The 25188-nt window shown below is 32.7% G+C and overlaps 1 protein-coding gene across 9 annotated transcripts in view; it reads left to right on the forward strand.

The window, feature by feature from the left end:
• LOC126734933 (titin) overlaps nt 1-25188 on the forward strand; it is a 117393-nt gene that overhangs the window by 10008 nt on the left and 82197 nt on the right. For 6 of the 9 annotated variants that reach the window (XM_050438777.1, XM_050438774.1, XM_050438770.1 and 3 more), the window contains exon 2: nt 10688-10938. In XM_050438777.1, the coding sequence (XP_050294734.1) occupies nt 10890-10938 (49 nt within the window). In that variant the 5' untranslated portion in view covers nt 10688-10889. Of the gene's footprint in view, nt 1-10620; nt 10939-25188 lie in introns of all 9 variants that reach the window. The other 3 variants (XM_050438772.1, XM_050438773.1, XM_050438771.1) reach the window with 3 other exon arrangements.

Below are 25188 nucleotides of genomic sequence, written 5' to 3' on the forward strand. Positions count from 1 at the left end.
TATTTAAATTCTAGTCCTAGGTAAGAAAAATTGTACTGGTTAAATATCATAGGCAGTTTATTATTTAAACTAACTGAATTGTAGGTAAACCCTCTCTAAAACAATGACGTTCTATGCTGAGGCATGTTTAATCATTTTTTATCTCTTAAACTACGACTATGTACAGCATCCCTAAAAGTAAGCTTTTCATATAAATAACTAGGTTCTTTTTTGTCATCAGTTGTCTATGATATTAAATTATTATAATAATATTTAATTCTTTTTTTAGTTACAACACGCAAGAATTGATATATACTATAAAACAACAAAAATATATTGACATGATTAGTGATTCACATCATTTTTTTCTAGTCTTAAAATTTAATATATGTCTATTTCTATATAGCATTTTGATTTTCACATAACTCTTCTTCAATAGAGTTGAAATGTGTTGCTTAAAAGTTAAATTTACATCAATATATAAGCCACCAATTTTTATAGAGATTATAATTGAATATAAGAGAAAGACACACTTGAGAACATATCAGCTGTATAGAATATATAGATAATATATAACAGCGGCCCAAGAATAGATCCCTGGGGTACACCAGAGATAATATTTCTTGGTTAAGATTAAAAATGAATGAATGTTTATCAAACTCCATTTAATCTAACAAACTGCCTGCGGCCTTTTAAATAACTCCCAAAGAAATGGGCTGCATCATCAAATCCATAAGAATATACACACAACCGCAATGTCTAGGGATATTTTGAATAAATTTGTATATATATTTTTTAATATGATCTTTTTTTTTAAATTTATTTGCAAGTTTAAGAGTAGTTTATAAGGTAATAAAAAAACCCAAAAAATTTTAAATAATTTATATTTTTTCTAAAAAAATGCAAAAAAATTAAAGTTGTTGAGAAACTAGGTTTTACAAAAATTTAATTCTTAATTTTAAATTAACAAAAAATAAACAAAAACAATATTCAATAACTTGTATGACCTCCACGACTGTTCACAACTGCTTGACATCGTCTGGGCATGCTTAGAATTAAATGATCAATATCATCTTGGGGTATCTCATTCCAGGCTTCTTGAAGTGTCAGAAACAAAGTTCTTCTATTGTCTCTTGGTCTTTCCATACGAAGAACTCTTCTTTGAAGCATATCCCACATGTGTTCAATGGGGTTTAGGTCCGGGGATTGAGGTGGCCATGGTAAGACATCGATATTATTCATTTCTAGAAACTCTCTAGCAACCCTTGAAGTGTGTGGTCTGGCATTGTCGTGCATGTAAACAAAGGTTTGACCAATTGCTGCTGCATACGGAATAACAACAGGTGCCAGTATCTGATCCACGTATAATCTGCCAGTTAAAAAGTTTTCTAATAAAATGAGGTCTGTTCTTCCTCCAATACTAATGCCTCCCCAAACCATGATGGTTCCGCCACGAAAAGAATGCACTTCCTGGACATTGCACAGGCGGTTTGCGTTTCCAGGCTCTCTCCACATGCGAACTCTTCTTGAGTCGGGGTAAATTCCAAACCGAGACTCATCAGTGAACAGCACATTTGCCCAACTTTCATTTTGCCACAACAAATGTTCTTCCGCCCACAAAAGTCGTACTCCTCGATTACCCCAGGACAACGGTTGCACCCTTAAAGGCCGACGACTACGTAGGTTGTTTTCATGCAAACGTCGGCGTACAGTATCGGCTGAAACCTCAACGTTATGCACTTGCTGTAGCATGATTTGCAATTCTGGTGCTGTTACAGTGGGGCGTCTTCGAGCATTTAAGTGTAAAAAGCGGTCCTGTAGAGGGGTTGTAATACGTAAGCGACCTCTATGCCTTTCCGCCACATCGCCTTCTTCTCGATACCGTGCATATAAGCGTGAAATCACGCTTTGAGTAGTGCCCATGTTCACTGCAACCTGTGCTTGCGTCATACCACCATCTAAAAGGCCCACCGCTCGTATCATTTCTTCTCTCGTTAAATGTCTGCGCTGCATGGTTAGCAAGAACTATACTGAGCTCTATGAACAAACTTTTTTCCAAAAAAACGCAAACACTTTTTTTTGGTAAAAGAATTCAAGACAATAAATAACGATATGTGTATTTGTTTATTTATTTGAGATAAATAAATTAAGTAGAAAAATGTACAGTGTGGTTTAAGCAGTCTAAAATAAGGATAAAGTCTAGATATTTTTATATTTATAGCAAGTAAATAAAATTTTAACAAATTAAAAAAAAAATTAAGAAAATTCTAAATTATCCCTAGACATTGCGGTTGTGTGTAGTTTCGCACACATCAAATCATGATCTATGACATCAAAAGCTTTTAACTAATCTAATACAACTAAAATTGCTGCCTTTTTCGGATCTGGTATTTTTACAATATTGTCGGTTATATTTAAGAGAGCCGTAGAATCATAGGACGATTTGCCCGAAAGCCTGACTGATGAAAAAACCTATTTGTTACAAAATATTGTATTATCTTGTGTTTGGAGTATTTTTTGTGATAATCGATCACATAATTTACTCTGTTTCTTAAACAGTATAGAGCATATTATTTCTGTTTAACCTAACAAGTTTTTTCTGTTGATCCACCTTTATTGTTTTAACTATCATACATTACTACAAACATATATATTATTTTAAACTGCTTCTTAAAATAAAGTTTACCTACCTATATAATTATTTGCACGATATTCTTTTTACGCAAAAATATCTTTTCGGTCAAAGGGAATAGGAGTAAACCTTTAACTGAAAAATTTGGTATTGACGGTTGACGTTGAATTTATACATAAATGAGTACAAAAAGTTTAACTTAAATTATATAAAATGCCATATTTTAATCTGCTTAATTTGATGTTAAATCAGTCACTATTTGGAATTGAAACTTAATATAAAAAATCAGTTTTGAAACCAAAGTAATATTTTTCTGATTCAAATTCAGATTTTTAATACAAATAATTCAAATTTAATTTTTTTTTATTCAAAAGTCAAATTTTGTATTAATGTTTATTCATTCGGTATGATCAAATAAAAGCTGAGACTCTTAAAGAAATAAAAATTTGAATATCTGAACCTCTAACACATATTTTTAATCTTAGTTTTAAGACGGGGACATACCATACCGACGGAATTGAAAACAGCTGTAATAAAACCGATTTTTAAAGAAAAGGGATAAGGCACTAGCATCTAATTATCGGCCTATTTCTTTAATAAATAGTATAGCAAAAGTTTACGAAAGATTAATTAAAGTCAGATTGTCTACCTACCTTAAAAAATACGACTTGATATCAAACAAACAATTTGGTTTTCGCGAGGGCATTAGTACTCAAGACGCAATAGGCAATTTAACAAAAAAATCTACAAATCTCTCGATGGTTGTAATCCTTGTCTATGAGTCTTTCTGGATCTGGCTAAGGCATTCGATACAGTTGACCACCATAAACTATTGGAGGACTTGGATAATATTGAAATATGGGGAATACCGCATAAATTATTTACAAATTATTTATCTGGTCGCACCCAAAGGGTTGCCATAGGAAATATTTTAAGCGAAACAAGAATTGTAAAGTTTGGTATACCTCAGGGCACTATACTAGGACCTTTGTTTTTTATAATTTATTTAAACTGAGAAATTGAAAAAATAATTTCAGAAGAGGCTTTAAAGGATGTTTTTAATTGGTTTTCGAGGAAAACATTAAGTGTAAATTATGATCAAACTAAATTTCTACGTTTTTCATCATACAGAGATGGTCTTCCAAATTATAATAGGTTAAATATTCAATTGAACGATAAGATAACTTATATTTCAGCAGTACCTAGCATAGAGTCAATGGTTATGACGATAGGTTTATTGATAATATGATGAAAATAAGTAAACTTGTGTATCAATATCATTATGATCCTATCTTGACAAATTGCTTTGATATGGTACTTTAAGAAAAAGTTTAGCAATATTCAAAAATTAAAAAATCATTTTCAATAAGGATAAATGTCCAATCCCATGTTGCGCCAATCTTAATTGGTTTTTGCGCTTTATTAGTTACATCTTTAGTAGATAAGACCACTTGTACGTAATTTTAGTTTAGCTTTAATCTTCTCCTGAAGATGCTAACATTGTTGGCGAAGCACGTGTCGAGAATAAAATAGAGAGTTTTGTTTAGTGATAAAACTGTTTTGTAATGTAAGTTGATTAGAGATGTCCAATGGGTTTTAAGTCTGGAGATTGGTAGGACCTTTTAAGTACAGTTATGTTTTCCTCAGGAAGCTACACTTTTACTAGCTTGGACGCATATCTAGGATCATTGCCCTATTAAAAGATCCAGCGCAATAGATTATATTTTTCAAAATATGAAAGCCGTGTATCTTCCAATATCTCTTCATACTGATCCATTTTATCTTAGACTTGATGTGAGAGCAGGATTAGCTCTTATCTAGATCATTATATTTTCTCCTTTACCATGCTTTACAGTAGAAATTTGTATATTCTTTCTTTCTTATATTACGTTCATTCTATAATTCTCATATTAATATTACATTGTTACAATATTTCGTTTATAACTTGCCTGGGATCACGTTTTTATAATCCTTTAATAGCTTTATCAATTTGAGATGTAGTTTTACGAGGTCTTGCTGACTTAGAAGTTATCATTCCATTCTAAATAAAAATAAAAAAGTTACGATGTCTTGGCATGATAAATTATGAAATAAATATTGTGGAAGATTGAGTAAGTACTGAGACTTATGCCTTAGAATCCAGAATATACTTTTCCAACGAAAAATTTCTTTCTTCCCACATGTTTATGTCAGTTACTAAATTAAAACATTAATTTTAATTTAAAAAAAATTCGAAGCGCAGTAATATCAGATCTAAGCTAAACTTTTGAAGTTGTATAATAAACAACTATTAAGCCGCCAACGTTTGCATTATAACAAAAAACTAATAAAAAGTCTATAACTGTATAGCACTAAGCAAATACTGTATTCAAATCATTTTATTGACTACTTAATTATATGCCATATATTTTATGTCTTATGACTTTGCTGTGCATTTGCATCAGCTTTGGAATGTCCCATGAAGGTTTGAAATTTATTAAAAATTTACAGTTTGATAATTTTTAATTTAATTTTCACTATTAACTTTTGTTTTTTTTTGGAAAATATTGAATAATAATAATAATAATCTTTATTTTCAAATGCAATATAACAAAAGAAAGACAAGTAAATTTAATAAACATTAGTTCGGCAATAAATACATAATGTCCCAAGCCCTCAGGAGCTAGTACGCTGTGCGAGGACTTGCTGGTATTTTTTTTACCATATAACCATATAAGTGGACACGTTAATTTCTAATATTTACCAAACCATTAATAAGCTGTCTATTTTGCTGTAATTTTTTTGATCCTACTTTTAACCAATCCCAATGAGTTGCTACCTAGAATAACACCTCTCATTTCTACTGGTAAGAAATTATAACATCTGGTAAGAAGATAAGTAAAACAATGTTGCCCTATTGTCTTCCTAGCTGTAGTGGTTTGTCCTCACAAAACCATTCTGTTGACTATTTCTTGTATTATACTGATGGGTAATTAATGAAATGTTTGATTTATATTTGTGTAAATATGTTTAAATATTATAAAAAAACATTTGACAAATATCGAAAATTTTTGTTTCACTGTAGAGTAGATCTGAGGAATATAGTCTAGGTTTTTTATAAATTATTTTAATGATACCCTTCTGAACGATTTCTAGGCATTTTAAAAATACGTTTCTAGCCCCTCCCGTAAAGAATTCCTCTCCTTAAATTCCGTACTGAAGACGAGATTCTACCAAGGCATAATAAATTATTTTTAAATGCGAAATGCTTAATATTAGCTAAAAACTTAAATGTACCTAACAAAGATTCTTAGAAGGTATTTGCAATGTTTTGTACAGGGTGGCCAAATAAGAATGCGAGGTACTGTATCTGGAAAACTATCCATCGTAGAAGCTTGCGATAAAAAAATTTATTACTAAAATGGCCTGGAAAATATTTTCAAGTTTCTAAAATGGCCGCTAGGGGACGCAACTGCAATCTTGAATCTAGAAAACTGATGTTTCTGTAAATTTTGCTGAATTAACCTAACAAAAAAATAGCTGATTATTAAAGTAGGAACTAATCCGAACCTTTTTTTATTTGAATAGTTTTGCTGTATCTCTAAAAATAAAGTGGTGGAGGGTGTTCAAAAGTTGGCTTCAAACACACCCTGTATACTAAAAACGCCTTAGCCGATTTTATCAAACTTGGGCTAGTTGAAAAGAGCTATTATTAAGCTACGAATATTATTATATTTCATGTTTTGTTAGTTTTACATCTCGCCGCTAGAGGTCTTTTTTCGGCTTTCTGACACAAATGACTAATTTTCTCAAAAAACTTAAATGCGTTGATATGATTTTTTTTTCATAGAAAAAAATAGCTAAATGATGTCTAAATAATCTTGCCGCAACTCGATATCTTGTTCCTAACCTAAAATATAGGCCAAAGAATATTTTATACCCTTAAATTTTAATTTTTTTATACTAATTATTTTGGAATTTTTTAAAATTCACTACTTTTGAAAACAAAATTTACCATTTTTGAAAATATTACCTAATATCACTAAAAGGTAAGTATTAATAATGCTTATATCAAAAATCAGACCTATTTTATGTTATATATTCACTATGGATATAAAACGAAAAAAATAATTATTAGAAAGCAGGCCATGGAATGCAACAAAACAAATGTCTACTCAAATTATAAACATTCCTCAAATTGTCAATAGTAAGTTGTCAAAAGTTTTACGGTACTTGAGCATTTTTTGTTTTTGCAAAATGCGTTTTACGAAAGTTGAAGCTGTTGATATGCTTGCGGTTTATTTTGAATGTCTTCAAAATGCTGCAGTAGCAAAGAGTTTATGCTGCTCGATATCCAAATCGAAGTCCTTGCGATGTTAGATTTTTTCCCCGATTAGTGGCGAACTTACCAGCCAATGGTAGTTTTCGGCATAGGTTTCAACGGCCAAGAATTAAAAGAAATGTGGACAATATTAACAGCGTACTGGGATATATTGAAGGAAATCCTCATGTTAGCACAAGAGCATTATCCCTTGAATTAGGCATATCAAGAACAACGATTCAAAATATTTTGAAGGACAATAGGTAAATTCTAATAGCCATCGCCATATATGGATTTATTTAAGTTCAGCTTTTTTTTTAATATATTTATAGAATGCACCCATATCATGTTAATTTACATCAGGCATTGGAAGAAGCAGACTTTGACCGTAGGTTGGACTATTGCCATTGGATATTAGGCATGATACGCGAGGACAGAGATTTTTTATTTAAAATTCTTTGGACCGATGAAGCCACATTTAATAGTGACGGTAGAGCCAACCTGCATAACATGCATTAGTGGTCTGCAGAAAATCCGCATTGGTTGCGTGAAGTTCAGCACCAAGGGCGCTGGAGTTTAAATGTGTGGTGTGGTATACTTGGAGGCAACATTATTGGACCATATTTTTTTGAGCAATAAATGGCAATGTTTTTTTCGACTTTTTGGTAAATCAATTACCGTTGTTGCTGGAAGATGTGCCACTGAAAGTCCGGCAAAATTTGTTTTTGCAGTTGGATGGTTGTCCAGCACATTTTGCTAGGAATGTGCGAGAGCATATTAATAACATTTTTCAACAGCGGTGGATTGGAAGAAGAAGCCTGTTTCTGAAATTGAAGCTGCAGTTCTATCTACCCATGAGAGGCTTCAGCAATGCATAGAGCGTGATGGTCAGCATTTCGAGCATTTACGGGGGCATTAAAACCCTTTCTTTTTAAAATCGGTCCTTTATAGGGTCACAACTTACATTATAAAAGAAATTCGAAATAAATTATTTTGTAGTTTTTATAAATATTAAGGGATTTCCATATAAAATTTTCTTTTGCCTAAATTTTAGGTTAGGATGAAGATTTTAAGATGCGGTTTTCGCAAGCATATTTAGGCGTCATTAAGCTATTTTTTTGTATAAAAAAATGTATACCATTGCATTTAAGTTTTTTGAGAAAATTCATTTGTGTCAGAAAGCCGAAAAAAGCCCTCTAGCGGCGAGATGTTAAACTAAAAAAACATGAAATATAATAATATTCGTAGCTTAATATAAGCTCTTTTCAACTAGCCCAAGTTTGATAAAATCGGCTAAGGCGTTTTTAGTATACAGGGTGTGTTTTAAGCCAACTTTTGAACACCCCCCACCACTTTATTTTTAGAGATACAGCAAAACTATTTAAATAAAAAAGGTTCGGATTAATCTCTACTTTAATAATCAGCTATTTTTTTGTTAGGTTAATTCAGCAAAATTTACAAAAACATCAGTTTTCTAGATTCAAGATTGCAGTTGCGCCCCCTAGCGGCCATTTTAAAAACTTAAAAATATTTTCCAGGTCATTCTCTTGGCCATTTTAGTAATAAATTTTTTTATCGCAAGCTTCTACGATGAATAGTTTCCCAGATACAGTACCTCGCATTCTTATTTGGCCACCCTGTACATGAATATTCCACTTAAGTTGTTCATCTATGGTAATTCCTAAATATTTTATGCTAGGTACTGCTGAAATATAAGTTATCTTATCGTTTAATTGAATATTTAACCTATTATAATTTGGAAGACCATCTCTGTATGATGAAAAACGCAGAAATTTAGTTTTATCATAATTTACACTTAATGTTTTGCTCGAAAACCAATTAAAAACATCCTTTAAAACCTCTTCTCAAATTCTTTTTACAATTTCCCAGTTTAAGTAAATTATAAAAAACAAATGTCCTAGTATAGTGCCCCGAGGTATACCAAACTTTACAATTCTTGTTTTGCTGAAAATATTTCCTATGGCAACCCTTTGGGTGCGACCAAATAAACAACTTGTAAATAATTTATGCGGTATTCCCCATATGACAATATTATCTGATTCCTCTAATAGTTTATGGTTGTCAACTGTATCGAATGCCTTAGCCAGATCCAGGAAGACACATAGACAAGGATTACAACCATCGAGAGATTTGTAGATTTTTTAGTTAAATTGCCTATTGCGTCTTGGGTACTAATGCCCTCGCGAAAACCAAATTGTTTGTTTGATATCAAGTCGTATTTTTTAAGGTAGGTAGACAATCTGACTTTAATTAATCTTTCGTAAACTTTTGCTATACTATTTATTAAAGAAATAGGCCGATAATTTTGTTTTATTACAGCTGTTTTCAATTCCGTCGGTACCCGTCTTAAAACTAAGATTTAAAATTTCGGATATTAAAATTTTTCTTTCTTTAAGAGTCTCAGCTTTTGTTTGATCATACCCAATGAATAAACATTAATACAAAATTTGACTTTAGAAGTTTCAATTCCAAATAGTGACTGATTTAACATCAAATTGAAAATTTGAATATGGCATCTAATTAATTTAAGTTAATCTTTTTGTACTCATTTACGTTTAAATTCAACGTCAACTATCAATACCAAATTTTTTAAAAGTTTATTCATATTCCATTTGACCGAAAAGATGTTTTTGCGTAAAAAGAATATCGTGCGAATAATTAGGTAGGTAAACTTTATTTTAAGAAGCAGTTCAAAATAATGTATATGTTTGTAGTAATGTACAATAAAGGTGGATCAACAGAAAAAACTTGTTAAGTTAAACTGAAATAATATGCTCTATACTGTTTAAGAAACAGAATAAATTATGTGATGGATTATCACAAAAAATAGTCCAAACAGAAGAGAACAAAAATCAATAAGCTTAAGTGTAATGCTAAGTTGAATACAAGAAGTATACATAATTTTACACATAATTTTTTATCAGGAAACAAAGTTAGAAACAGCATAGGGACCCATATACATCCTTAACGAAATCCAGTAAATATGATTTTATTAAATGTTTCGAATTATAATTGACCAATCGTTTCTGTTAAATAGCTCCGATACCGGTCCAATGCTTTACTGGAACTTACCATAATAAGACGTCAGAAGAGACATTATCAAAAGCCTTTCTAATGTCGCACTTTAAAGACTTAAGGTGTGCTGTTAGACATCTTTAAATGTTTCACTATTCTATGTAGGGGGCTGGACCGTATTGTTATACTTTTGGCTAGATATTCTCTCTGGCTAGATCTGCTCGTACTCTATCTAACCAAAAAATGGTCACTATCTGCATCGACACCTCTGAGGTTTCTTACGTCGATTATATTGCTGCCATATCTTGCATTAATTAGCACATGGTTAATTTAGTTTTTTCTTACTCCTTCGTTAGATATCCAAGATTCTTTATGAATGCTCCTGTATTCAAACATTGTTGATATGAACATTAGACTAATGAGTTTATTCAAAGAACCACCCCAGGAGGAGTTTTATTTTACTATTTAACTCTCTAGTTAGAGAATCTTTAAGCAGTTATTGCAGATACTAATATACTTCTAAAAAGTTTTCTTACTTTTTTCCATGCAAATTGGGGTAAACAATTCTGTTTATATGTAAAAAGCCACTTGTGTTCTTACTTGGCAAAGGATGATTGGCTTCTACATCAAAAAAAGTGCTGTTTATCACTTCTAATGCTACATGTTATATTAGCCAAATCGTTTCAACAGCAGGACTCGCTTTGTTCAAATAAAACTTTTATGACTAAATCATTATTAAGGTCGGGGTTCAACCACTTTAACGCCTTCCCATATGCCTTAAGTGCAACTCACGCTCTAACTAGAAGATCGCAAGACGGTCTATTATAGGCGGCTATTTTTTATTTGCTATTTTTGCGACATCGGCGCGATACGTTTTATTTTTAAACATGGAAATGACAGTTTCACGGCGGCCAGTGTTTGATTCGTGCATCACTTCGAAAAATGGTAGAAATGGACCGATCTAGGAATAGGAACAGAAGAAATCATAAAGGTTAGTATCCCTCTAGTTTGTCTATCCTTAACATTAATTAAAAATATATTTGAAATAAAATTTGAAAATACTTTTAGAGATTAAACTCTATATAGAGCGTACATTTTCTAACTCCTTGTAAAATTGTACAAAAAACTTGAAAATAATGAGCATAATTTTTCCATTTGATTTTTCACAATTTACATTTGAAATTGTAAATTGAAAATTAATTTGATTATTGACGGATTAATCGTAAAGTTCGTAGGCAACTCATACCGTAAACCCCGAAAATAAACTGCTGGCAGAGACCGTGTATTTGAAATGTATCATTGAAAATTTCAAGGTTTAAATTTTGTTTATATCCCAACTTTTAACATTTGAATACGTGCTTTTTCTCTTATAATTTTTTTGTATGTGTTAAGTATGTAAAATCTAAGGCACACCCTTTTATCATGGGCTTCAAACTAAAAAAGTTCGTACTAAAAATACCGCTCAGCCAGGAGGACACAAGAAACATAAGAGGGATTAATAATTATTAATAGTATCAAAAAAAAGGCGTCGGGGAGTTTAAGAAAAAGCTATCTTAATTTACTAACCCTGCTCTAATCATTTTCGAATAATTAGGATGCTATCAATTATGTCCAAAATTCTTCTGAAACAAGTTTTGCCTACCACAAAAAGAATCTGGATGTTGAAGTAGCTGTCGATGTTACTATTCGTGCTAATAAATCGCGACAATAATAAGATTACTGCTTTGGTATTATTAGAATTTTCAAAGAGTTTTGGTTGTCTTAAAACAATATACAGGGTGGGCAATTAAGCGAGGTAAGTGGCTGTCTCTCGGGACCTGTAAATCTGGCCATATTGGAATTTTGTGGATTTCACCGCTAGATAAGGCATAACTAACAATTAATAATAATAATAATAATAATAATAATAATAATAATAAATCATTTTATTGTTCCATAACATTTACATAGTTTATAATATTTACATACATATAATACTGGAACAAAAGGCTTTTTATTCAGCATCCCTCCCAAGGAAGGGGCTGTTAAAGCCCATGCATTGCTATACACTTTTCATTATAGCACTCAAATAACCTTCACAATAATTCCTCAATTCTTGCCAGTAACCCAATTATATATAAAGTAGGCAAAAAGACTTACATTAAACCAAACTAACAATGTGGACGAATAATAATATTATCTACATCTACCCTAGATCTGCTAAACTCAATGATAAAAATCTAAATTTGCTAAAGGAGTTGCTGCCTGATTTTATTTTTTAAATACACAACAGAAAAATTAAATGTATTAATTTTGAATTTATTAAGGGTGGAGGCTATGTTATATGAAAATCCTTTTTTGAAAGACTCTTTATTGTGTCTTGGGATTGTAAAAATATGTTTTCTTCGTATATTAAGATTATGGATATCCGTACGGTATACTACTTTCTTATTAAGATAAATAGGACATTTATATTTAACAATGTTATAAAAAAAGCAAGCCGAGTGCAATATTCTTCTATTGTACATAGAAGGCCAATTAAGTTCCCTGAGCTTATGTGATACACGCTGCCTTCGTTTAATGCTGCATATAAATCGTATACAAGAGTTTTATACTTTCTGCACTCTTTCAGCCTGAGTTGTGTCCAAATAGGGCCCATAAACCCTATCAGCAAAATTAAAATGTGACAACACAAGTGCTTCACACAATTCTATTTTTGTCTTCCTTTCTAAAGAATGTCGGTGGGGAAAAAGGGATTTCAGGGCTGAGTAAGATTTTTTAATACATGAAGTTATATGTTCATCAAATTTAAGTTTATTATCAATCAATAAACCTAGGTTCTTTGAAGAGTTTCTAAAAGAGATATTACACTGCCCAATAGTGAGTCTTAATTTATTATAAATTATTTCTCGAAGTCTTTCACTGCAGAAAAGTAAAGCCACTGACTTTTGTGGATTTAATTTTAATAAATGATTTTCCGATAGTGCGTTAAGAGTTTTAAGATCTATGTTTAGTCTAAAATTTGCCTCTACAGCATCCTCCGGCTTAAACGAGTATATTAATTGTGTGTCATCGGCGTAAAAATGATATTTACAAAACTTTAAGGATGCTATAAAATTAGACGTATAAATAATAAAAAGAAGAGGGCCCAAGACACTTCCCTGAGGAACACCAGCAAAAATAGACATACATTTGGAAAATGTACTATCAAGCGTTACTCTTTGCGTCCTTTTACTTAAAAACGACTTAACCAAAGCTTGGGCATTAATACCAAAACCACAATAAGATAATATGGCTAGTAAAATATCATAATTTAGCATATCAAAAGCACGAGAATAATCCAGGAGCACCAATACGCTTGCCTTACTCTCGTCTTGTGCACCAGTAAGTTGATCCGTAACATCCGCAAGTGCTGTCGTACAGCTGTGACCACGGCGAAATCCTGATTGTTTTTCTGGCAAAAGGTTGTTGGACCACACGAAGCCTGAAATTTGGGACGCCATAACCTTTTCCAGAATTTTAGACATAGATGGTAAAATAGAAATGGATCTAAGTTGACTATAGGTCTCAGGATTACTCACTTTAGGAAGCGGAACCACTATAGCAGATTTCCAATCACTTGGAAAAATTAAATAAGAAAAACGTATTTTTTTTCGAAAACCTCTACTTTTGATAATAATTCTAGAAAGCCTAGAAAATTCTCTATTATTTTGGTTTAAGCCTCATTGGCCTACGAATAATAGTAGGGGAATTTGAAACTATTAAAAGTGTAATCATTAAAATCGGTGTACATTCTAAACCACTTATTCGATTTTAGCAATTCAAAATTTGTTTGCCAAATCAATGTAGCTGTTAGCAGTTATCACTTCCTAATAAAAGAGCTAGAGGACGCAGTCTATAATATTTCCAGTCTTTTTCATTTTACACCAAAAGTTCAAATTAAACGATATATTTTTCAAAAGTGGATAAAATTTTCAAAAATATCTATTGTGTAAACCAGACGATGACATTGCTTGTTTTAAATTCAATGTCATTGTTCCACCAGAGTTTCTTACTACGCTGTGCAGTTTTTAGTCCGACTACTTCGTCTGCAGCTCTTAATATACCCAAGCAACACATCATACACTTGGGTGCATAGAAATCGTGCATAGAATTCAGCATAATCCAGATATCTCGAATTGGAGCTGCTTTATCTGTCTTTGCACGTTCTATACGCGCATTCTGGTCATCAATTTTTGGGGTCCCCATTTTTGGGGATATAATAGTTTTGAAAATGTCTTTGGGCGTATATAAACGACTTAAGGCTGGTGCTCCACTTTTTTCACGCAAAATATTTCGACCTACCGTTTGTCGTTGTGGTGTAGGTGAGTCATTCCACTGAGTGCCATCTTTACTAGTCCAATGGAATTGTGAAGCTAAATCTGGATGAACGTCATCATCATCATCAAAATCCCAATCTTCTAGCTCTACCACATGATCGTTTTCAACATCAGAATCCTCGCCCTCTCCATCTGACATTTGTGGAATATACAGTCCGAGGCGCCAGAGATAGGAAAAACCCATACAGATATGCATGTTTATAGTTAAGGGTAGAAATTCACAGAAAAAGCCACGGCTCTATATAGTAGCTACGCGGGTACCCACGCTGTCCTTAGAAGGTGTTTTTTTCCCAGTCACATAAGGGAACACGATTACTACACCGCAAATATTTAATGAAATTCTTCTGAAAAATCTTTTTCGTCCATATTATCCTATCTAATAACACTGTTTTTTTACTCAATATTTATATATAAAACTATATCAAATTTAAATAAACAGTGTCATTAAATTAAATATTGCATATATATTTTCTGCAGAAATATTGTTGTTAGGAGATTTTCCTAAGCTTCAGCTATTTGTTGTTAACACTTTTTTGTTATTAAAACACCTTATTTAGGCTAAAAACCAAACTTATATTCAGCGATAAACAAGACGCTTCTTTACAAACCATTTCTTGCTCAAGAGAGAGGGATGACAAGTGACATATCAATTTTTAGCATTTCATGATTCGAGCGCTACGTAGTGGCGGGTTTTAAAAGTAATAAATTTGGATGTTGCCACACTGACTTAAATTAAATATTATTTTGTCAACACAACACAAGTTACTAACATATACCCCCCACCTTGAAAGGGTTCAGCTTTCAACACAATAAAATTTGACAAAGGTGGCTAAAACTAAGAAAACAGTGTTTAAATACATGAAACAAATCTTAAAGCTAATTAACATTATCACGGTAAGTAAAATGCATACTAATCAGTAATGTCAATAGGTAAGGGACAAATCTTAGAGATAGGTCTCTTCAGTATGCCATGAGAGGTTTTAACGGACACTACTCGGCACTGTTTATCAGATACTAAATGTATTTCACTTACACGGCCCATTCTCCTCGCGAAGTATCACCATCTCACCCACTTGAATGTTTCTTTGAGGATATTTCCACTTAAATCGTTGTTGGAGAAGGATAACATACTCCTTCGACCAACGCACCCAAAAGTGTTGATAAAGCTTTTGAATATATTGAAACCTTAAGAGACGATTGTCGAACTTTTCTTAAACATCAAGATCGGGCAAAGCTGTCAATCGTCTACCAATTAAAAAATGAGCTGGTGTTAATACATCATAATCGCTTGGATCACTAGTAAGTGGGATCAATGGGCGCGAATTTTACGTGGCTTCAATCTGGGTTAGCAGCGTATAGAGATTCTCAAAAGTTAATGAAGCATTTCCCATAACACGCTTTATATGGGATTTGCAAGCCTTTACTCCCGCTTCCCATAGTCCACCAAAGTTAGGAGCGCGAGAGGGAATAAACTTCCAACTAATCCCTTCATTTTTAAAAGTTCCTGCCAATCCTTTGCTATGCCTCTGCAAGAATTTACTAAGCTCTTTTAACTCTGAATTGGCACCAACAAAATTTGTACCATTGTCAGACCATATTAATGAAGGTTTGCCTCGCCGAGATATGAAACGTCTCAAGGTAGAAATGAATGCTTCAGAGGTTAGCTCTGATACTAACTCCAAATGCACCGCACGAGTAGAAAAGCATATGAATAGGCACACATAGCATTTTGAAATGGTGGCTCCCCGCCCACTCTTAGATTTTATATGAAGAGGACCAGCATAGTCAACTCCAGTAATATGGAATGGAGGAGTAGGAGAGATGCGCTCTTTAGGTAGGTCACCCATTAATTGCCCAATTGATTTAGGTCTTGCTTTAAAGCAATTTAAACATTTGTGAACTGTCTGCCTTGCTAAATTTCGTCCACCAATTGGCCAATAATGTTCACGAATTGAAGCAAGTAAGTGAAGGGGACCAGCATGTAATAATAACTTATGCTCAAAAGAAAACAACAATTTGGTAAAATGATGTTTGGATAACAAAACAGCAGGATGTTTTTTGGCATAATCCAGATCCGATAATTCCAATCTACCACCCACCCTTAAAACTCCCTTCACATCAATCAATGGGTTAAGAGTGCTTAAAGGGCCTTTGCGACATTGCTGCTTTTGCAAAAGTAATGAGTATTCATATGGAAAAGATTCCTTCTGAGAAATTATGACCAATTTTTCTAATGAATTACTTAGCTCACGGGCTGTTAGTGGGCCATTATGCCTAAATGTTTTTTCTAACTTACAATTATAACAGAATCGTAAAATGTAAGCACAACTACGCTTTAAACGAGAAAAACTAGAAAATCTTTTCATTGGAAAATATTCAGGAATGACCTGGCAAGTGTGAATGTTTTTCTTTAATTCAGGCAAAACTTCAATTTCGATAATTGATTTGGGCCATTCTGAGCAATCATTAATCAGTCAATGAGGACCATTCCACCACATTTCATTAATGATCAATGACTGAGGATAACATCCCCCGGATAATATATCCGCAGGATTGTCCCTTGATGAGACATGGTGCCAATTATGAATTGAAGTCAATGATTGTATTTGGGATACACGACTTCCAACGAATGTTTGTAGATTATGAGGTCACTGAGAAATCCAGCCTAAGGCGACTGATGAATCAGTCCACAGATATGTTTTGTCAATAATAACATTTACTGATCTTTTGAAAGTGCTGACCAATTGCGCAAGAACCAATGCACCACTTAATTCCAGTCGAGGAAGTGTTATCACTTTTAGAGGAGCTACCTTAGCCTTAGCGAATACTAGGGAAATTTGCGTTTGACCACTTTTGCTTGAGCTCTTAATATAGAGACAAGCACCATAAGCTTCAACAGAACTGTCACAGAACCCATGTAATTCCACAACATCAGAATCAGAACAAAGCATTTTTCGCGGGATCTTCAAGTTATTTAGGACTACCAATTCTTGTTTTAATTTATGCCAAAGACTATAAATAGTTGAGGGCAAAGATTTATCCCAACCAATCTTTGTACTCCACAATTTTTGCAAAATCATCTTTGCAATAATTATGCATGGGCAAAGTAATCCTAATGGATCATATATTTTAGCAATACATGAAAGGATTGTCCTTTTACTATAATTTTCATTATCAATTAAGGAAATATGATACATAAGATTATCATTTTTAAATGACCAATATAAACCAAGAGTTTTATTCTCATCACTAAAATGTATGTCACGAGTATTAAGAACACTGTTCGAGGCATTTCCAACGATTTGACTAATAACTTCAGGTGAATTAGATACCCATTTCCTAAGACAAAAACAGCCAGTTAACAATATTTTAGATATCTGAGAACTTAGATCTACAGCTTCTGCAACAGTATCTGCCCCAAAGAGCAAATCGTCTACAAAAAAACTATGTAAAATTACATTACAAGCCTCGGGATAATCATTTTCAAACTCTAGACCCAGCTGTTTAAGGCACCTTATGGCCAAAAAAGAGGCAGAAGTGGTTCCATAAGTGAGAGTATTGAGAGAATAAACCTTTAGCTTTTCATCTGGACTAACTCTCCAGTAAATTTTTTGCAGGTTCCTTTGGTTTTCATCAACCAATACCATGCGATACATTTTTGCGACATCGGCGCATACGACTATATTATGTCTTCTAAACCTTAATAATATTTCCAACAAATCATCCTGTATGTTTGGACCAGTATACTGAATATCATTAAGAGATATTCCATTATCTGTGGGAGATGAACCATTAAAAACGACACGCAAACGAGTTGTAGAACTATTTTCGTTTAGTACTCCATGATGAGGTAAAAAGTAAGAAATATCACCAGAATGCTCTGTTGATTCAGACATATGATCCATAGCCTCATATTCCTTCATGAAGTCACTATACAGTTCTTTCATTTGTGGATTTTTATTCAATCTTCTTTCTAAGGAAAAAAACTGCCTTTTAGCGGAGCAACTTGAATTTCCCAATACAGATGGACATTTTTTAAAGGGAATTTGAACGACAAATCGGCCGTCCTTATTTCTTTTCATAGTTTGAACAAACATAGCCTCACATTCTTTTTCATCATTTGAAAGTATAGGCTTTAAAGAATTTGGGGGTTCCTCAATTGACCAAAATTTCTCCAGTTGATTTTGAATATCCAAATTTATATTTAACCCACAATGAATTGAAGATTGCGTTATTTGACCAACAGTACAAGGACCTGATATAATCCAACCAAACCGTGTTTTTTGCATTATAGGTTGAGTATCACCTAAGCTAAACTGACCAATGCACAAAAGTTGATAAAATAAATCAACTCCAAAGTAGCAAAACCGAGATCTGCTAACTTTAAATGTCTTGGAATCTGCAATTGAGACACGTCCAAGGTTTTACCAGGAAGATGACCAACAATTCTAGGCACTACCAGACAAGAGATATTTTTACTAAAGTTATTATGAAGAGATTGTACCACTATATTACATTTATATCTTATGCAAGAAGCCAACTGGTTTATACCAATAATTGAGATATTGATTTCTTGCTTACAAATATTCAATTTATTACAAAGATCTTCAGTTATAAGATTTGATTGCGAGCCTGAGTCAAGCAAAGCTCTAGCAGTTATAGATTTACCATGTGAATCAAATACCTGAATTAATGCAGTGGAAAGTAACATGTCTTGCTGACCAACACAAAAGGAAGACATGTTTACACTTACATCACTATTACCAATAGCATTTTGAGATACATTTGAATCTTGACTTAAGTTAACTTGCTTTTCTTTAAAAGGTTTTTTATCATAATGAAGTAAAGTATGATGGTTAGTAGAACATTTTCTACAATTTCCAGATCGACAATCTTTGCTCATGTGATTTGGGTTTTAAACAATTCAGGCAAAGTCTAAGGTGCTTTGCCTTTGTATACCTATCATAAACTGATAGTTTAAGAAATTCGGAGCAATTCATTATAGAATGCTGATTTTTACAAATTAAACAACTTAAAGTGACATTAAGAAAAGAATTCAAATGTTTACTTTAATTCTCTAAACGATGAACCAACCTGCTTTTCTTTGACTGGCCTTCAAGCGTCTCCAACAATTCAGCTTTAGTTTTCAAGAATAAATTGAACTCAACCAATGTAGGCAACCTGTCTTTTGGTTTCTGCTCTTGCCACTCTCTAGCAGTAATAGCATCTAACTTCTCACACATAAAGAAGATAATGACCAAATCCTAACTATCAACTGGTATGTCAAGAGCCCTTAGTGATCGAAGTCCTCTAACAATACCATCTAATAGTACCCGTACTTCTCCAGCTGATTCCTTAGTCATAGCTGGAAGACCAAAAAGTGATTTAAGGTAATTATTCACCAAAATGGATTTATTGTCATATCTCTGACACAACAAATCCCAAGCGATAGAATAATTAGTAGAACTAATATCAAGATTTTGTAGCACATACTTTGCGCTACCTTCCAAAGATCCTCTCAAGAAATGAAACTTTTCAATCTCTGAAATGTTGCTATTATCATGAACCAATGATCTAAATGTGTCTCTGAACTCAAGCCATTTTTCGAAACTACCAGAAAATGTGGGTAAGGGAATAGATGGGAGTTTAGGGCCTGACTGAACTCTTATTTGAGATAAATCACCATTCAATACATTATTACTGCCCCGTTAAGAAGCAATATCACTATTAGTACTGCCATCTCTGGAACTGTTAGAATGTTTTTTAAGCAATTGATTTGCAGTGGCAAGCAAACTGTACTAGGAATTTTCAAATTCTTCCCTTTCCAAAAGTTGTTCATTAAACTTTTCATGGTGTAATTCTATCGAAGTTTGATAAGAATCAAATTCAGCAAATATATCTGGGAGTTTGTCCACTCTGCTTTCCAATTCGCTAATTTTTAAGCCCTCTACATTATCCGAAGGCAAAGCAGAGATTGAAGACAAGAATTTATTAAAACTTGTTAGTTTTGACTTGCAAATACCACGCCTCTTAACGTTCACTTTGAGTTCAGCTTCAGCAACCATGTTTTCAATAGTTATTTAATCAGTAAAAATATTAAAACAAACCAATACAGTATATATTTTTGTTTAACCAACAAATATACAAATATTTACACAATGTAAACCAATAGATATTTATTTTTAATGCCAATACCAATAACCAATACCAAAATAATGTTCATCCATTAGTTTAAACAGATGATGTGTATTTTATTTGTGCACAAACTGAAAGTGTTGCCTTTCATAAAAAGTAGTAATTAACACTGTTTCAATTCAGATACACTGCCAAACCAATTTGAAACCAATAGCCAATAATAGAAATTAATATAGTAATAAACCAAATCACATTATTATTATGTACTAAAAAAGGATACCAACTTACCAGCAATTATTTGATTATTTTCAATCAAACCAAAAAAAGAAAAAAAGCTTTACCAACTTGCAACCAATAATCAATTAATAGTAAACCATCATGAGATCTAATCAATCCAAAACCTTCCATCCATTATCCAAAAAATCCAGTTCCACGTTTGTTTTCGCCAAATTTGAACACTTCACCAATTTGGACTTTTGCCGCTGATTGACCGGTGTGATACGGGCTTTTAAAAGCGCGGTCCACGCGATGCAACTACGACGATGATGATGCAATTTTTAGACGCCACCGGCTTCTAATTTCCGGGTCTAATTTTCCAATATAATTTTACCAGCTTACATCCGGCTCGAAGGACCATTTTATGTTAGGAGATTTTCCTAAGCTTCAGCTATTTGTTGTTAACACTTTTTTGTTATTAAAACACCTTATTTAGGCTAAAAACCAAACTTATATTCAGCGATAAACAAGACGCTTCTTTACAAACCATTTCTTGCTCAAGAGAGAGGGATGACAAGTGACATATCAATTTTTAGCATTTCATGATTCGAGCGCTACGTAGTGGCGGGTTTTAAAAGTAATAAATTTGGATGTTGCCACACTGACTTAAATTAAATATTATTTTGTTAACACAACACAAGTTACTAACAATTGTTTTTCAGAAAAAAAACCCTTACCCCCCACCCACCCCAAACATTTACCCAGTAAGAAATTTCTTTGAACAATCACTATTTTTCGTCCATAATATCCTATCTGCACTGTTTTTGTATTAAATATTTATTAATATATATATATATATTAATAAATATTTAATATCGCCAGTCAATGCGTCGCAGGACAGACGCATGCATTGCAGTTGGAGGAACTCATTTTGAACAACTCTTATAGCGTACGTTTCTTAGTCCATAGCTTTTCATTACCTTCATCAATTTACTAATGTTTATTCTAAGAATTTAATTAATGTACCTAAGTTTAATTAAAACTATTTTTCAACAGGTAGTACAGTCAACAGTCAACAGTTAATGTCATGTCAAAATTCCAAATTACCGTATTTACTATTCTTCACCCTGTAAATCGATAAGTAGGCATTTTATTATGTTTATTCAAGTTTTTTCAAACGTTTGCATTAAACTAATTTTTTTATCGAAAACGGAGGGAGATACGAAAAACACCCAAGAGTTGAAACAATTCCATCTTTAGTTGCGTCATCCAAAAAATGTACAGGAGGTTCAAAAAATCTACTAGGTGCTATTTTTTGTACAAAAAACCTAACCCGCTTACCCCGTGGGCACGTCCCTGGAATAACAAATCAACTGTCATATGTCAAAAAGATACATCATTAAGATATCCAGAAATGGTGTGAATGACATTGCAAACAGCAAAGGCATTCCTTAGATATTAATAAAAAATCGATTTTTTAAGAAAATTTGAACACCCTGTATCTCGGAAACGAAGCACTTTCGGACATATGTTTATAGGAACTTTTCGTCATAATTTAACCCAAAAAAACCGGCATTTCATTTTCGTGCAATATTAATGAATCACCCTGTATATATATATATATATATATATAATTATATCAAATTTATATAAATAAACTGTGTTATTAGATTGGATATTAGCGGCGAAAAAAGTGTTATTTATGCGTATTATTTTGGAAAACAATGGTTTTTGAAAACAATTTCTTACTGATAACTTGTGTGGGGTGGGTGGCGGGCTAAGGGTATGATTAATGAAAAACGGTGTTTTTTCTGAAAATAATTGCCTGAGAGAAAAATGCTTTTTAAGAGAATTATAGGTGAGAATATACGTATATAATATACGATTCTGTTCATAAATCGGAGAAAATTTCGGCATTTAAAAAAATTCACAAGAGATTTACATATTTAGTCTTCTACACTTTAAATATGTCATAAAATGACCCCGATATTATATATATGCCACAGTGTATCATACCATATAATTTTCATACACGTATATACCTTATAGTGTAATATTGGATAAACATACTAAGAGAAATCTAGAAAATAGTAGTAAATGCATTAACGTGTATAACACACAATAATTATACTAAATAAGGTATACTAATTTAAAAAAAAACTTAGGAATACAAATTAGATCAAAACTAAACAAGAATTTAAAAATAAAATTGATTTTAGAAAAATAAATTTAAAAAAATATTTACGATCAATGTAAAGTTTGTTGGTAGACTTCCTGGACATCCAGTAAAATATACCACAATTTAAGCTTAAATAGATACCTTTATTATAAATTCCATTTCAACAATTATTTAACGATTAAAACAAAGGTTTTATACTTGTCTAAAAATTCAACGTTTTGTTGATGGTAAGTATATTTGTTAAGGAGCTCATTTAATTTTATAAACCTCTTTAAATAGTATATAATATACATAACAATTTCATATTATTAACACGTAATAAATTTTCTTAAACGTGAAAAACATAATATAAAATTTCTCAACGTTTATCACGCGGACATTTTATCCGATGTTTATAGTTGAAGTTCAACCAAAAATGAACGTTTTTTTAACTAGCGTGCGTTGCTTGGGTACTGTTCACTATGTTGTCATATACTTTTTCTACAGGTTGTTGGTGTACATACATAAGAAGATACGATAAGAAGTTTCTCATCTAGTCTGTTCTGTATACTTTAATATACCTCTTCTAATATTTATTAAAGAAACTTTTTTCAAAAAATATTACTTTCAATTAATTATTTTTTAATTTTTCTGTTTTTTCATGGCTTTTCAACCGATAAATAAATTGGTAGCAAGTTTTCAGATTCTCTTAGAATCTTTCTAATAGTTCTAGGAATACATCGTCAGTAAATATCAAAGTGACAGTAAAAACTCTTATAGCATAATGCGTTCCATGAATATTCACTGAATGTTCATGTAGAACCCAACAAACATTCTATTATTGTTTAGAAGAAAATACCTGTGAACAGTTTAGGAACTTGAATATTTTTTCGAAATACTTTCCTGAATGTTATTAGTACAAAAGTAAAAAGTCACGGTCTCATTAAATATATATATATAATTATTAAATAATACCACCTACACAGATCTTATTACAACTAACAATAAAGCAAAAGCTAGGTTAGGTTAACAATATCAACCATAAATAAAAATAAACATATTAGGCCTGATGATGCTCCGATAGGAGCGAAACACGTGTAGTGTTTATTATTATATACAGGGTGGTCCATTTAACTTGAGACATCGCAATATCTTGAAAACTAAACATGTATCCAGAAAATGTTTTATGTAAAGTTTGAATGGTTTCCAGGGGGGCCATAAAATGACGTCTTTGGTTTGACCTTGAGTGGACGTCTTCAAGGTCAACTTCCCTTTTTTGCATAGATATCTCAATTTTTTTTAATAGTATCTGATTTAGCGTGAAAAAATAAGTAACTTGCATCTGACACTTTTTTACATGCAACCTCTCCTTTTCAAGATATTAATTCTTAATTTTTTTAGGAATTTTTTGTCATGCGCCATCCTCAACGGCGACTTCCATCGCGAGCATCATTTTATCGTGTAGTGAACCACTTTATAGGAGATGGAACTGTGAGAACGATAAATCGATCACGAAAGAGAAGCATTACCAGTTAAAATAATGAAATTGCCGTCTTATCTGCAGTTGCCCATAATCCTGGAATCAGCTCACGATCAATTTCTTCTGCTTCTGGAATCTCCAAAACAAGTGTCCTGAGAATTTTGAAACGCCACAAGTTTCATCCGTATCACTTGTCGTTACATCAAGAGCTTCACGGGAATGATTTCCAAAATCGAGTGTTGTTTTGTGAATGGGCCCAAAATCAGTTTCATGAAAATAACAATTTCTTTCTGCGCGTCTTATTCACCGATGAAGCTTCATATACAAACTATAGTGTAGTTAATCGTCATAACATGCATTATTGGGCAGTTGAAAATCCCAGGTGGTTTCGAGCGATAGAACATCAGCGGCCATTGTCTGTGAATGTCTGGTGTGGCATCATCAATGATAAAGTATATACATAGGACCTTATTTTATTGATGGTGTCCTTACAGGCCGAAGATGCGTGTTTTGAAGTGAGACTAAATATGTGGTACCAGCATGATGGTTGTCCTGCACATTATTTACGCGGTGCACGCCAAGTGTTAGATCGTGACTTCAATGGATTGGAGCAGCCCACTGGCCGCCACGGTCACCTGATTTGACGCCCTTAGATTTTTTTCGATGGGCTTATTTGAAGGAGATCGTATATCGCGATCCACCAACGACTCCCGAAAATATGAAGCTGCGAATCACGGAGGTTTGCAGGCAGATAACTCCCCAGATGCTGCACTCTGTTCATCAATCGTTTAGAAAGCGAGTCGAAAAATATATAGAAGTGGAAGGTCAACACTTTGAACATTTATTGAAATAATTTTCTGACTTTTCTTGTTTCAATTTCTTTTATTTGAACTT

The sequence above is a fragment of the Anthonomus grandis genome, chromosome 4 (assembly GCF_022605725.1).
Source record: "Anthonomus grandis grandis chromosome 4, icAntGran1.3, whole genome shotgun sequence".
In the NCBI taxonomy this organism is placed as follows: Eukaryota; Metazoa; Arthropoda; class Insecta; order Coleoptera; family Curculionidae; genus Anthonomus; species Anthonomus grandis.